This window comes from Castor canadensis, chromosome 2, assembly GCF_047511655.1.
Source record: "Castor canadensis chromosome 2, mCasCan1.hap1v2, whole genome shotgun sequence".
Classification (NCBI taxonomy): domain Eukaryota; kingdom Metazoa; phylum Chordata; class Mammalia; order Rodentia; family Castoridae; genus Castor; species Castor canadensis.
This window is the reverse complement of record NC_133387.1, coordinates 198,046,156-198,060,616: the sequence shown is the minus strand read 5'-3', so window position 1 is coordinate 198,060,616 and position 14,461 is coordinate 198,046,156. Positions and strand designations below refer to the sequence as shown.

The 14,461-nt window shown below is 38.2% G+C and overlaps 1 protein-coding gene across 1 annotated transcript in view; it reads right to left on the bottom strand.

Moving 5' to 3' along the window:
• The window catches only part of Pgr (progesterone receptor), a 67,997-nt gene that overhangs the window by 13,597 nt on the left and 39,939 nt on the right, over window positions 1-14,461 (bottom strand). The window contains exons 5-7 of the mRNA XM_020166609.2: window positions 10,283-10,427; window positions 8,748-8,878; window positions 4,302-4,459 (exon numbers count right to left, since the gene is read on the bottom strand). Of these exons, the coding sequence (XP_020022198.1) occupies window positions 4,302-4,459; window positions 8,748-8,878; window positions 10,283-10,427 (434 nt within the window). The remainder of the gene's footprint in view (window positions 1-4,301; window positions 4,460-8,747; window positions 8,879-10,282; window positions 10,428-14,461) is intronic.

Sequence of the window (14,461 nt, the reverse complement as noted above, 5' to 3'; positions counted from 1 at the left end):
AACATGTAAGAAAAAAGAATTAATCTAACACGCATTCCAGCATGGTAGCTTATTTTTCTAACAATAGAAATATTGTGAAGGCCAGGCTTGGAGGCTCATGCTGAAATCCTAGCTACCAGAAGGTGGATATCAGGAAGATCACAACTCAAGGCCAGCACAAGCAAAAAGCTCCTGAGATTCCATCTCAACCAGTAAAGCCGGCTGTGGTTGTTCTCGCCTGTCATCCCAGCTACCAGGGAAGCACAAATAGGAATGTGTTCCAGGCCAGCCTGGTCATAAACATGGGACCTGATCCCCAAAATAACTAAAGGAAAAAGGGCTGAGGGCATGGCTCAAGTGGTGCTGCACCTGCCTAACAAGCACAAGGCCCTGAGTTCAAACCCCCAGGCCATCAAATAGAAAAGAAGTATTTAAGATGTTTTCTTCATACCAAAATGAAAATAGCTCCCAGCAGTATCTAGAGTAATATGGAAAATATTATATACTCACAATCGAATATTCTTATAATACGGAAAGGTTTAAAAAAATGAAAGTTACCCATATTCCCAGCAACCAAGGTAAACATTTTGGTGTATTTTTCAAGTTTTTAACAAGAACACATAGATAAAGGTATACAGAAGCATACAAATGGTATTATAAACACACATATAATTTCAAAATGCAATTATTTCATCAATTCTATTTGTTAATGTTTTTTTCACATAATAATACATTGTCTATATGTCAATAACCCAACATAATTCAACTTTGTTTTTATTTCTAACAAGGTAATTCATACATGTAATTTTAAAAGTCAGATACTACTGCACAATTTGTAACAATTTGTTGCAGCAGCAACAAAATCCAGCAGTTCCTGATATGTCTTCCTGTTCTTATTCCAGCTCCCCAAAGACAACTGTTTTTGATTTTTTAGCCTATACCTGTTGACATTTATCTTTGCATTTCTAATACAGTGTCTTACAATTTTGTCCTTTTTTTTTTGGTGATACTAGGGTTTGAAGTCAGGGCTTCACAATTGTGAGGTAGGTACTGTACTGCTTAAGCCACAATTTTGCCTTGGTTGTTTTGAACACAGAGTCTCCCTTTTTGCCAGGTGAGTCGGGGCTGTGAGCCTCCTATTTGCTGTCTCTGGTATGACAGGTGCAAGCCACCACACCTAGATTTTTTTTCCTTGGAGATGGTATCTTATGAACTTTTCTCTCAGGCTGGTCTGGAACTGTCATCATCCTGATCTTAGCCGATGACGGGCTTTGCACCCCACGCCCAGCTATTGGGTGAGACGGGGTCGCATGAACATTTTCCTGAGTTGCCCTACAACCATGATCTTCACAATCTCAGCCTCCCAAGTAGCTGGGATTACACACATGAGCCATCAGCACCTGGCCAATTTTGACATCACTGATGACATTTCTATGATGAAAAATGAGGATTTAGCTCTCTTTACACCATACACCCTGCTTCTCAACTCCACAAAATTTCTGATTTTCCCATTTTCTACATAGTTATATTTCTATTTTTGTTTAAAGCAGTATCCCATGCTTATGTTAGAAGGACTTGTACTGTTTCCTGCTGGATTATACTTCCTTTCCTATATGACTTTATTTTGCGAAAGCTAATCACCTGTGCTGTTTGCTATGCTTTCTCAGCATTTATCTATTTATCACACAACCATAGTCAAGTTTTCTGAAAACAAAACCACCTCAGTGGGGTCATGCACACTGGAAAGCTGCCCATTCCAATTCTCCCGTCTTAGAATCCTCCATATTGCTGCTCAATTCTAGACTGACTGCTCTGCACAGTTAAGGTGCTGAGACCTTACTTTGTATCACTCTTGGGTTGAATCCTCTACTTCTTTGGTTTATTGTTTTGTTACAACACATCCTAAGGTAGTTCCTGAGATAAGGCTGTATGTAAGAAAAACCCTATGAGACCTAAGTGTGAAAACACTCTTATGGCATCATTGTACTTGTGTGCAGGTTCTGAAGGCATTGTTCCATTGTCTTCTGGCTTCCATTGTTGCTGTAGCGGAGTCAACATCATTCTGAATGCTAATAATTTGTAGGTTGTTTCTTGGTATATTTAGGATGCTCTCATTTCTAGTATGCCGAAACTTCATCATACTGTACTTGGGTTCAATTGTGTGGTAGCTGTATGCTGGACCCTTATAGTTAAAATAATGCATGTCCTCCAGTTCCAGCAACTAACTTGTTTTTTGGAATTTGAACACAGGCGTTGCTCTAACGTGGCAGGTACTCTCTCACTTGAGCCACACCATTTCCAGTTTTGCTTCACTTATTTTTAGACACAGTCTTGTATTATTATTATTTGTTGTACTGGCATTTGGACTCAGGGCTTTGCACTTGCTAGGCAGGTGCTTTACCATGTGAGCCATGCCTTCAGCCCTTTTCTCTCTGGTTATTTTAGAAATAGGGTCTTACTCTTTGCTCAGGCTGGCCTGGGATGACAGGTACACCAGACCCAGCTTTTTTTCCACTGAGATGAGGCTCTCATGAATTTTTTCACCCAGGCTGACCTGGAACTATGATTCTCCAATCTAAACCTCCCATGTAGCTTGGGATAACAGGCACACACCACTGCACCCAACTATTGGGGTTGATGTGGCCTCTCAAACTTTTTGCCCAGGATGGTTTCAAATCATGATCCTCCTGATCTCAGCCTGCCAAGTAACTAGGATTACAGGCATGAATCACCAGTGCCCTGTTGGGTCTTACATTTTTGCATGGGGTTGGCCTCAGACAATGATCCTCCTACATACTTATGCCTACCACAAGTTGGGATTATAGGTATGAGCCATCAAGCCTAGCCCCAGCAACTTTAATTATTACATAATTTCCTCTTCTTGATTTTCTTCCATTTTTTTCTCTTGTGGAAATTCCTATTGATTGGAGGATGGGATGACCCCCCACCCTACCCCAGGGCTAATCCTTTAAAGTTTCTATCTCTTCCCTCTAATTTTCCATGTTTTAATTTTTAGTTATTTCTTTTCTGAGTTTCCTTTATATTTCATCCCTCTTAATAGATTTTAAATTTTCTGTTCTTCTGTATTCAGCTCCCCCAAAGCTTTTTCTTATAAAATGTTCCTTTTTGAGTGTTTTTCTGTTCTCCTTTCTTGGATGCAAATTTTATTCTGTTCTTTGCACTGGTGCTTTATCCTTCAAGTTGCTCCACCCCCCCCCCCATTAATTTTACTCTTGTCTTGTCATTTTAGAGGCTTTACTCAAATACCTTGTAATCTTGGCAGTCTGTTCATAATTCAGAAGATAGGCCCTCAACAGTTGACCTGGTAAGTGGATACCTACTTTATGCCTTGATGGTCATTTTAATGTGGTTTCAGTAACTTGTATTCAACATGTCTTGACTAAACACATACATCTTGTTTTATTAATCCAGTTCTGGTGTTAGATACTTCTGGGTTTTTCACCACAGTAGAGGAAAAAACACATAAACTCAAACCAAAAACAACCCAAAAAGAATCTAAAGAATTTAAATCCTTGCCTAGTTATCTTCAAGATAAATCCTAAGGAACAGAATCTTGGAAAGCATGGAGATTTTAGCTTTTAATATATATTGCCTGATTTCCCATCAGTAATGTTATTTATAATTCCACTTGAAAAATGGCATGAGTATTATTTTCCACAGCCATATTTTGCTTTAATTGTATATATAAAAACTATTGTAATTTTAAGCAAAAAAAAAAAAGCACTATATTTCCTATCTGGGCATGCTGGCTCACACCTTAAGATCCCAGCTACTCAGTGGATCACAGTTTGAGGCCAATCCAAAGTTAGCAAGACCCCATTTTAACCAACAGCTGGGTGTGGTGGTACCTGCCTCTCATCCCAGCTACACAAGAATCATAAATAGGAGGCTCAGGGTCCAAGCTGACCAAGGGAAAAAAAAATCCTACCCCCAAAATAGCTAGAGCAAAAGTGTTGGAGGAGGGGTGGCTCAAGTAGTAGAGCACCAGCCTATCTAGCACGAACCCCAAGTTCAACCTCTAGAATAGTTCCCATCCCCCAAAAAAGAAAGACAGAAAATGTGCTATAATTCCTACTGGACATTAAATTACCATCAAGTTATACAAATACTTGTAAGAGGATAAATGATTGACCTACACTGAAAATGGAAAAAAAAGCACAATGAAAAGTCTGAGCCCTGTGATGGAACACAAGTACAAATACAGCTTTAAGAACCATGCCAACAAAACTTGACATTTATCATATAAAAAGTTAGAGAAACTCAGAGAATAATCTTTGCCATCCTGAACACTAAATACTTACATCATGTAAGCTGTCGAGAAGTTTTGTAAGTTGATAGAAGCGCTGTGAACTGGGGACGACGCCTTTCTGCCTCAAACCTATGGCCTTGACGAGCTCCCGGATGTAGCTGGACCTCATCTCTTCAAACTGGTTTTGACTCCTCAGTCCTTCCAAAGGGACTACAGAAGACAAGGACAAGCAGCAGTCATATTAAGGAGATGATGCTAACAATTTACACTATGAATTTCTGAGCTAGACAGTGACTTCTTTTGAGTGCAATTCTCCTACAACATCTTAAGTAGGACAAAACAGTGCTTAATAACATCCAGGATATGGAAAGCTGTCATTCTGGAGGAATATAACAACAGCAAGGTCTGTTAAGGAACATCTCTTCTTACCTGTTTCAGACCTGTATCCATGTTTGCATTTAACTTAGCATTTGCTCTAAAGAGCTGATACTATTCTACAATTCTGTCTTAAATACCTGGTTTGACTTGATCTACACATGTATTCTGTGTCTTTTCCCCCCTCTTCTAAATAAATACTTTGGTTTCTTTGTCAAAAGTTTTGTCTCTTTCATACGAAGCTCAAGTATTACTCATTAAGATTATTCCTGGAATAATCTTTTGTTGTTGTTGTTATTTTAACATTATGTTTTCTAATACCTTTCAGCTGAATGGGAAAAAGCTATTAATATTTAAATATTTTCTTTTGTATCCAGCCACTTAATCTTTTTTTTTCTTTTTCTTTCTTTCTTCTATTTTTGGTGGCTCTGGGGTTTGAACTCAAGGCTTCACGCTTGCTAGGCAGGTGCTCTACCACTTGAGCCATGCCCCCAGCCCTTGGTTCTTAATTTGAGCAGATTTTGGTGGATTATTTTTGTTTCCTTGGCATATAAAAATATTACATTCAAATAATATTTTCATTTTCCTCTTTCCAATAAGTAGACTTCTCATTTGAGTCACAACTCACTGTACTGTTGAACACCCACAGAGCAATATAAATAATAATAGTGATGACAGATACTCATGTTTTGTTGATTTTAATGAGGAAGACACTTATTCACATATGTTGTCAACTAATAATTTAGATATTTACCTTGGAATTCTTTAATGCCCATATTCAGATCCGAGGCACAAGTGCTTGTCCTTGTATTTTCACTACATACTCACTTTCACCTCCGGTTTCCCCTGACCTTTTCAGTCCTTCTGTTGCCATGCACCACAGATGCCTTGCTTCTTTTCTGCAACAATCTAGCCCTAAAACCTTAGCTTCCTTGCTTCAGTTTTTTTCCTCTGACTTCACTTTTAAAAACCTTTAACCTGAAAGTGGACTTTTTCTGCAGCTGTAGCCAGATTTCTGATATGTAAAAAGAAAAAAAATCACAAAACCCCTTGAAGATATATTACTGTTCACTTATGAGCTTGATCCTCAGCAATATTTCTATAATGAAGTGCATTTTAAGGCAACTGTCTGTGCCTAGAAAACAGAAAAAAAGCTTTAGAAACCCTATTTCTCTCCTGCACCCCAATCAAAGCTCAGCTTCCACTCTTCTTGGGAAAGAAGGCCATATATCCAAACCAAAGAAAACCAAAAAGTCAAGTTTTTGGTTTTGAGTTTTCATTTGATCAGAATTATATTCAGGAATAGAAGGGAACTCTCAAGGGTAATTTGGTAATATGCACTTTTTGCTCATTTGAAAATTTAATTCTTAAGCCAGGTGTGGTGGTGCAAACCTGTAATTCTGCACTTGGGAAGCTGAGGTAGAAGAATCAGGAGATGGAGGCCAGACTGGGAACCTCAATTCCTGTATGCACATCTGCACAGATGCAGTGTACTTTTAGCAATGATCTTGTCTCTGAAACTATTTCATACAGCAATTATTTAAAACCTTCCCACCCCTGTGTTTCTACCAATCCCAGAATCTCCCTCGCTGTTAAATATCAATATAAAACCATCTTTTCTAGTTTTCTAAGAAAATACCTTTACTAAGATTTTAGTGAAGTTTTGGAAAGAACAAAGGTAAAACTATGTGTTCGACCTGTCCCCTATTCGAGGTCTGTGTTACAATTCTTAACAGAGATGGACGTTCACCTTTGTCACTCTCATGTCATTGAATTCTGCCTTTGCCAATCTCCCCATTGCGATTATTTTTACAAAGGTATTTCCTATTTGAGATTTGAAAGTGGTTTACATTTCTCCTATCTTGTCTTTTAATGATTTGAGTGTTTCTATTTAATTCAGTTATCTGGTATTCATTTTATTTTTATTATTTTAGGATATAATTTGAGCTAAATGTCCAAACTGAATTTTCTCTACACACAAAGCTGTTTTTCTTAACAGTGTTTATTTATTCCAGATTCAATACTTGCAATGTTTCCATTGTAGTATCTAAGTCCTAATATACACTTTTCTGATGTGGCAAATGACCCCTTCTCTCACACTATAGATTTATGGTTTCTAACTCACTTCATATGTGAGTTGTAAGGCTCATTTATTTAACCCCTCCCCTGATTTAAAGATGAATTTTCAATCATTTTGCCAAGTTCTCCTCCCCACTGTCCAAAATCTTAGTAGCACTTGTACTATGATGTGTGAAATAGGTAAGTACTATTCACCAAATGTTTCTGTTTCTTGTTCTTCTTGAAGTGGTAAGTGGCCAAGAATCTGACTTCTGTACTATGTGAGTGGAAATCATGTGTGCGTACATCCCTTCCCTTCCTCACCGGTGTTCCGGTGAGTGTGAAAGCACCTGTCAAGACAGCATCCGTTTGCCTGGGCTGCTGTGGGTGACAACGAGCAGAGCCTCCAGTTGAGCTGTCCTGGACCTATAGTGGTTGTACACTGCCCCGCGCCCAGCATGATGTAATCTACACATTAGTACAGAGCTGTGTTAGTGACAGAATGAAATCGGGAAACCGAGCACTACCTGTGACACAGCCACCATAGGATTCATTACTGTCAAGCAAAGAAGGACAAGAATTAATTATCATAATACTAATTAATACATTAAATTGACTCTCTTGGCCTGTCTGGGCCTCAGCTAGGTTGCACTTCCCCCTAGCGTCTTCTGCAGGGCAGGTGGACCATGGGATGTGAGTAGAAGAGATGCACAATACTTTGAAGTTCTGCCTTGAAAGTTTCACTCACTCTGCTCATTACAGTCAGAGGCGATAGAGGACTCCAAGCCACAGGGCACAGCAGATTCACCAGATGGAAGGAGCCTGGGGTTTTCTTATTGACCCACTGAACCATGTACACTAAGGTACTGAGCTTTCTGATCTTTGTACCTATTTGTTGTAAGTTAACCTACCTTGCTATCATGAGAAAAATTCCTAAAAAAGTTGTGTATTTCCATAGTAAATACTTTTGTACATGTATGGTGGGGGGTGGGGGGGAAGCAGTTTGTGCTCATAAAGTATTAGTTCATAATGCTGAGTGAGGTGACTATGAAAAGGCATTTGAACATATTTTATTGAAAATAAAGGAACTGGCTAGGCTATTTTAGTATTATGTGATAGGCAAACATGATAAATATCATATTGACACTTGTGGCAATATATTGGGTGTTTCTTCCTTGCAGTTCCAATCTAATATTTATACCTCATATAGAATTATATGATATTATTATTTGAGACTCTCCTTAAATTGTAACTTAAAGAAAGAAATGTCCTACCTATCCTCACCCCTTCCTTGTGTGCTCTCGCTTTTATCATGTGCTCAAAGTCCAATCCCATTGTTGTGTTTGCCCTTGATCTAATGTCCACATATGAGGGAGAACATACGATTTTTGGTCTTTTGGGCCAGGCTAACCTCACTCAGAATGATGTTCTCCAATTCCATCCATTTACCAGCGAATGATAACATTTCGTTCTTCTTCATGGCTGCATAAAATTCTATTGTGTATAGATACCACATTTTCTTAATCCATTCATCAGTGGTGTGGCATCTTGGCTGTTTCCATAGCTTGGCTATTGTGAATAGTGCCGCAATAAACATGGGTGTGCAGGTGCCTCTGGAGTAACCTGTGTCACAGTCTTTTACTAGCTAGCATTTGTTGCCCTTAACGCAGAGAAACTAAAGCAGATACCTTAAAAGCAACTGAGGCCAATAGGAAAAGGGGAACAGGTACTAGAGAAAAGGTGAGATCAAAAAGAATTAACCTAGAAGGTAATACACATGCACAGGAAATCAATGTGAGTCAATACCCTGTATAGCTATCCTTATCTCAACCAGCAAAAACACTTGTCCCTTCCTGTTATTGCTTATACTCTCTCTACAACAAAATTAGAAATAAGGGCAAAATAGTTTCTGCTGGGTATTGGGGGGGGCGGAGTGGGTGGTAAGGGAGGGGGTGGGGGCAGGGGGGAGAAATGAACCAAGCCTTGTATGCACATATGAATAATAAAAGAAAAAGGAAAAAAAAAAAAAGAAATGTCCTCTGTTAAGTTGCTTATGCTCACTCACTTGTGTTAAGCAGCAGCAATACTTTCATGCAGAGGAACTCTTCTTGGCTGACTTGAAGCTTCACAAACTCCTGTGGGATCTGCCACATTGTAAGGCACAGTGAATAGAACGAGGATTCTTTCATCCGCTGTCTTGCACCACACACAATACGCAAAAGAAAATCAACAGGAAAAAAGCCATAATGTCTCAGCCCGTTTGTGTAATTTGCCAAGGACGATGATTTTGGCAATTGCTTCTCATATTATTGAGTTTGACTACTATATTGAATAAGCAAACTTAATATTTGGAATTTCAAACATCTTTAAACTTTTTCACTGTTTGAGATTAAGAAATTTTAAAATTAGAAAATGATATAAAATACACATTGACCAAAATGAATATTGTTTTTCACTTTTATTATCACACTTCATATATGTAAATGAAGAAAGAAGAGCACCGTTGAAGGAGTTGAGGATGTAGAGATGATGCATGCTCAGAAATGCTTTATTTACAGAATATATACACATATATGTATGTAACCATGTATACGGTGTATATATACATGTATATAATATATGTGTGTGTGTATATATAATTTTGTACACAGTTCAATGGGAGAATTGCTTAAGTTCACAAAATCTTACCACTCTGTGACCTTTCTAGGGAAATGTGTTGTGATTCACAACACAAATCCTAAAGGTTAAGAACACTCACTGAAGGTATTTTCTCAACTATGTGCTGTTTTATAATGACCACATTGGTCAAATAAGCCAGCAGCAACAGTGAAGGGAAGACTAGATTTTGACTCAGAAGAGCTAAGATTAAGCCTGTCCCTCGGATAGGCAGGTTACCCAGTTCTCCTAAGCATCTCCTTCTTGAATTGTAAAATGAATGATGCTGATTCCCTACCTGTTTCAGGGGATTATAGGATAAATGGAATGAAACATAAAAACTATCTATAAACTGCGAAGACTTATACAAGTGCAAGTTATTCATTTAAATAATTGTAAGTCAGCATTCATCATTAGAACAGTATAAATATTACCATGAAGAGGTTCTTATTCATTTAAAGATAATATGTAGAAAATTACTTAAATACAATAAAGCAAATAGACATATTTATCTTTTTAAATTTTAAAATAAATTACCAGTTTAGTCTTTCTTGCAGGAAAAAAGATAATGGTTTTACTTTTTGGAGATAAATCAATACTTTCAAGAAAAAATATTTCTAATTTATTACTTCATTAGTACCAAGCCTGAAATTTGAATATGAGAAGCTAAACATTTCATTTGTGCTTAAGTGTATTTCCTGATGCATTTTTGAGGAATTAAAAACTTGATTTGAGACAGTATATATTGAAACAAGACAAAAAGCTCTAAATATTCTTGATACAAATAATTCACTTTTAAGATTTGTCATATAAAGCTGTATCATGAGGTAATTCTGATAAATATTTCAGGAAAATTCCATTATTTAGGGCAATAATTACATTTAAATACAATTGTATGTAAATGTAATTTTAAAATATCTAATGAGAACAACAATCACTACTTACTCATTTAGTATTAGATCAGGAGCAAAATATAACATCTGCCCACTGACATGTTTATAGGACCTCCATCCTAGTCCAAACACCATTAAGCTCATCCATGAGTACTGGATCAGAGTTATCTGGTCATCAATATGTAAGTTTCGAAAACCTACAAAGCAAATTTAAAAATTATCACAAAAATTATTTGTGCCAAGAATGTTGAAAATACATAGAAATTCAAAAGTAGCTAAAAGTAGGGCAATGTTTTCAATCTCAATGTATTTTTGCCTTAAAAGTGAGGAAACATTAATAAATAATACAGCCTGAAAAATGAAAGAGAAGCAGAGACTTTGGAAGTCTTTTAAAATTAGTCACTGTGATTTAGCATTTGTGAGAATTTGCTCAGTAAGTCAATCGTCCATCACTGATTCATGCCACACCCATTCATTGAGTCGCTTTTGCATGCCAGGCACTGTGCTAAAATGCTGGGTTATGAAGACAAATAAAACCAAACCCTTGCCCTCAACATGCTCACACCTTAACAGGAGAGAAGCTCATGAGTGCTGTGACAGAGCAGGTTAAAAGGGAGGGCACCAGCCATTTGGAAAGCAGTTCAGGAAAACTTTCTTGAAAGACAAAGAGGTAACACCTGGTGGAATACACTCAGATTGTTGATGGATCATGCTTTAAATATAAGTTTTAGTTTGTAAAACCACTGCTACCAATTGTGCTGTACCTAATTCTCCTTTAATAATGCTTAATATGTTTTGGGTAGATTCCACAGTAATCTGGTCACACTTATTTTTAAAAACTTATTCCAGTGTCATTTTAAACATCCATGTAGTTTAACAGGTTTGGAGTCTGTGAGCATGGGCGTGGAGACTGCTCTCATCTTTTACCCTCTTTTACATCCTTCTCTGGTGTCAATGGCAGAGGCACAATGGCTGAAAAAGGACAAGTGACTCGACCTAATGGTCAAGGGTCTTCCTTTTATTTCCTCATAGTTCTTGGGAGATGATCCCCACTTCAGCATTGGAGAACTTACAAGAAGGATATGCAAAGAGGTTTTGGGAGATCTGGGCAGGAGTCAGATCAAGGAAGGTCTTTTGTGTCTGTCAGGAGTGATGACCTTATATGTGGCCTTATATGTGTGATAGATGGGTCTTTGGTAACCATGTGGAGGGTGGATTCAAGGAAATAAGTCTTAAGAGTCAGAGACAGCAGTTGGGAGCTATTGTGAAAGTCCAGATGAAGGATGATAAAAGCCACTGTGTGAGAATTGAGAGGAGAAAGTGCACCAAAGAAACATTTACAGAGCAAAATCAGAGATTTCACAACTCATCATATGTAGGTGAGAAGAAGGACTCAAACATATCTGTCAGTAGTAGTCTATTTTTCACAAATGCTGTTGTGGGATAAAAGAGGAGAAACCAGCTAGGGAGAAAATAGAAAATTTGGACATGTGTGAGGGACCTCAGCAACATCCAGACGGCAGCTGGGCACAGGAGGAGAACCTGGGCTAGAAATACATATTCGGAAGTTATTTGTGTCTGACTCAGTTGATTAAGGAAAGTGGAGGAAGTCTTAGTAAAGGCTAAGAGAAAGGAAACATGCTTTGGTGTAAACATCAACCACTTTCCATAAAGCTCTTTGAATAACAACTGTTTCCCTAAAAACCCATTGACATCCACTTACAAATGACCTCATTCAGGAGTGAAACAAAAACAAAGCTTAGTTCACTAGATATCAAAGGCAAAAGAAATTCATTCCTTGACTATGTTAGATGTTACAAAATAGTGGAAGAGAAGGCTTTCTTCTTTGCACACCCGGCACAGGGTCCCATCTGTAATTCTCTTCTTAGAATTCCTTAGCCTCGCTGGGGCAGAGGACAGCTGTAGGGCATCTTCCCGATGCCCCAGCAGTCTTCCTCTTGTTTGGTGGGGGGCACGCTTCGGAGTCTTAACCTCCCTCCTTCCCTCGCTCCCCTCCTTCCTCTCTATGAATTGTGTCCACTGGTTGTAGTTTAGTGGTGGCAAGTGCAGTCACCAAGGAAATGGGTTAAAGCCTCTGCCTTCCCTGGGCTCATGGCCTCTGGCCGGTGGAACACATGCTACCAGGAGTTGAGTCAGAGTTAGCAATGCAGAGACAAGCTACAGCCGTTCCCCTGCGTGCTGTTGCTTGTGACAGAGGGGCCGATGGGTGCATGTGAGAGGCTGGTTTGAGGCTCTGCAGAGATGCCTGGGTTTCTGTAGTATCCAGTTTGTCCTCGTTTCCATTCAGTGACTTCCTGCAGTCCTTCCAGTAATTGTTTTCATTTTGTTTTTGACAGCCAGAGAGGTGTGTGATTATTAGCAGTTTCTTTTGTGTTCTGCTTTTGCTGGCATCCAAGAAATCTGATTTACTCAGGTGCAGAAAGACTAAATCACTTGTCAAGAAAAATTTGGCATGTGATTTTTATAATGCTTTATTTTCACAGGACTTAAATGCACCTTCAAGTACATGTCTTTTTAGAAAAAATTATGAATCTTAACACAATAAATGTAGGAACAAATGTTGCCCATCAATTGAACATTTTACAGGCTTTACAAAAATAGGTAATTAATTCATTGATAAAATTTATAATCACTTGTTAAGAGATGAATAAATTTTCCTGTCTTTTAAAAAGAAGGACTTCCTAAATGGATGTGCAGATGAACCTGCATAGTGTTTGTGTTCTGAAGAGAAGACCCGTTCCAGCCCTGCCTCTACAACTTACAGAATGCACTTTGTATGAGTTATTTAATATCACTGAATATAAATCTTTTCACTGGCAAAATTCACAACAGTAATGGTAACTAATTCAACGAGTTACCAAGAGACTCAAATGAGGTAGTTTTGTTCACGTATCAGTGGGCCCTGTAACAAACTGCTCAGTGGAACAAAGGCTATATGAAAGCCACACACCAGTCTGATCAGAAGCCTAATTTTAAAGCAAAATGATATCAAAATTATGTCAGGAGGCATTTTTATGTTAAAGAACTTATATAATACAACTAAAGTAAAATGCTATTAGTGGCAATAAAATTTCCTTGATGAACATAGATGCAAATATTCTCAATAAAATATTTACAAACTGAATTCAATATATACTAAAAAGATCATACACCATGATAACTTTGGTTTCACTCCAGGGATGCAAGGATGATTCACCATATGCAAAATAATAAATGTAATACAACACATAAATAGGATCAAGGACAGAAATCACACCATCAACCTCTTTAGCATTTCAACATCCTTTCATGATGAAAGCTCTGACGACATTAGGAAGAGAAGGAATGTACCTCAACATAGCAAAAGCTGCATACATCAAGCCCAGATCAACATCGTAACAAATGGAGAAAAACTGAAGCCATTTCCCCTAAAGTCAGGAACAAGACAAGGAAGTCCACTCTCTCAACTCTTATTCAATATGGTTTGGCAATCCCTAGCCAGAGCAATAAAACAGGTGGAAAATATAAAAGGGATTCAAACAGTGCTGGTGGCACCACTATTCATAATAGCCAAGCTATGGAAATAGTCCAGAGACCTTCTAACTGATAAATGGATTGGGAAAATGTGGAATATATACATAATGGAATATTATTCACCTATAAAGAAGAATGAAATTATGTTGCTTGCGGTTAAATGGATGGAACTGGACATCATCATGCTAAGTAAAGTAAGCCAGATTGAGAAAGACAGAAGTCCCATGTTTCTCTCATACGTGGAATATAGACCCAAAAGATAAATGTGTACACAAACACAAACATCATCACATATATACATATATATATGTGTATATATAACATGTCTGTAAAAGTGGGGCTGTTTGGGGTGACTGGGGGAGAGGGAGAGGAAAAGGGAATGACAGGGTGAATCACGTTGAAACACACTGCATCTCTGGAGGAAGATGGCCTAAGGAAACAGTGAAAGCCACTGATTGACAGACACAGAGGAAGGGTCAGGAAGAGTAATAGACAGCTAGCTAATCTGATTAAAGTCCACACATTCACAGCTGAAAAGCCAGAGCGAAGCCTCTTTGAACAATGAATATACACTTAAAAAGAGGAAGACAGGAATGTAAACTATGTCCTGTGGGGGGGCAGTAGTGGGGGTGGGAAGGAGATAAACACAGTCTGTGTACTTTATATACTGCGTGAAACAGAACGATGAGACTTGTCA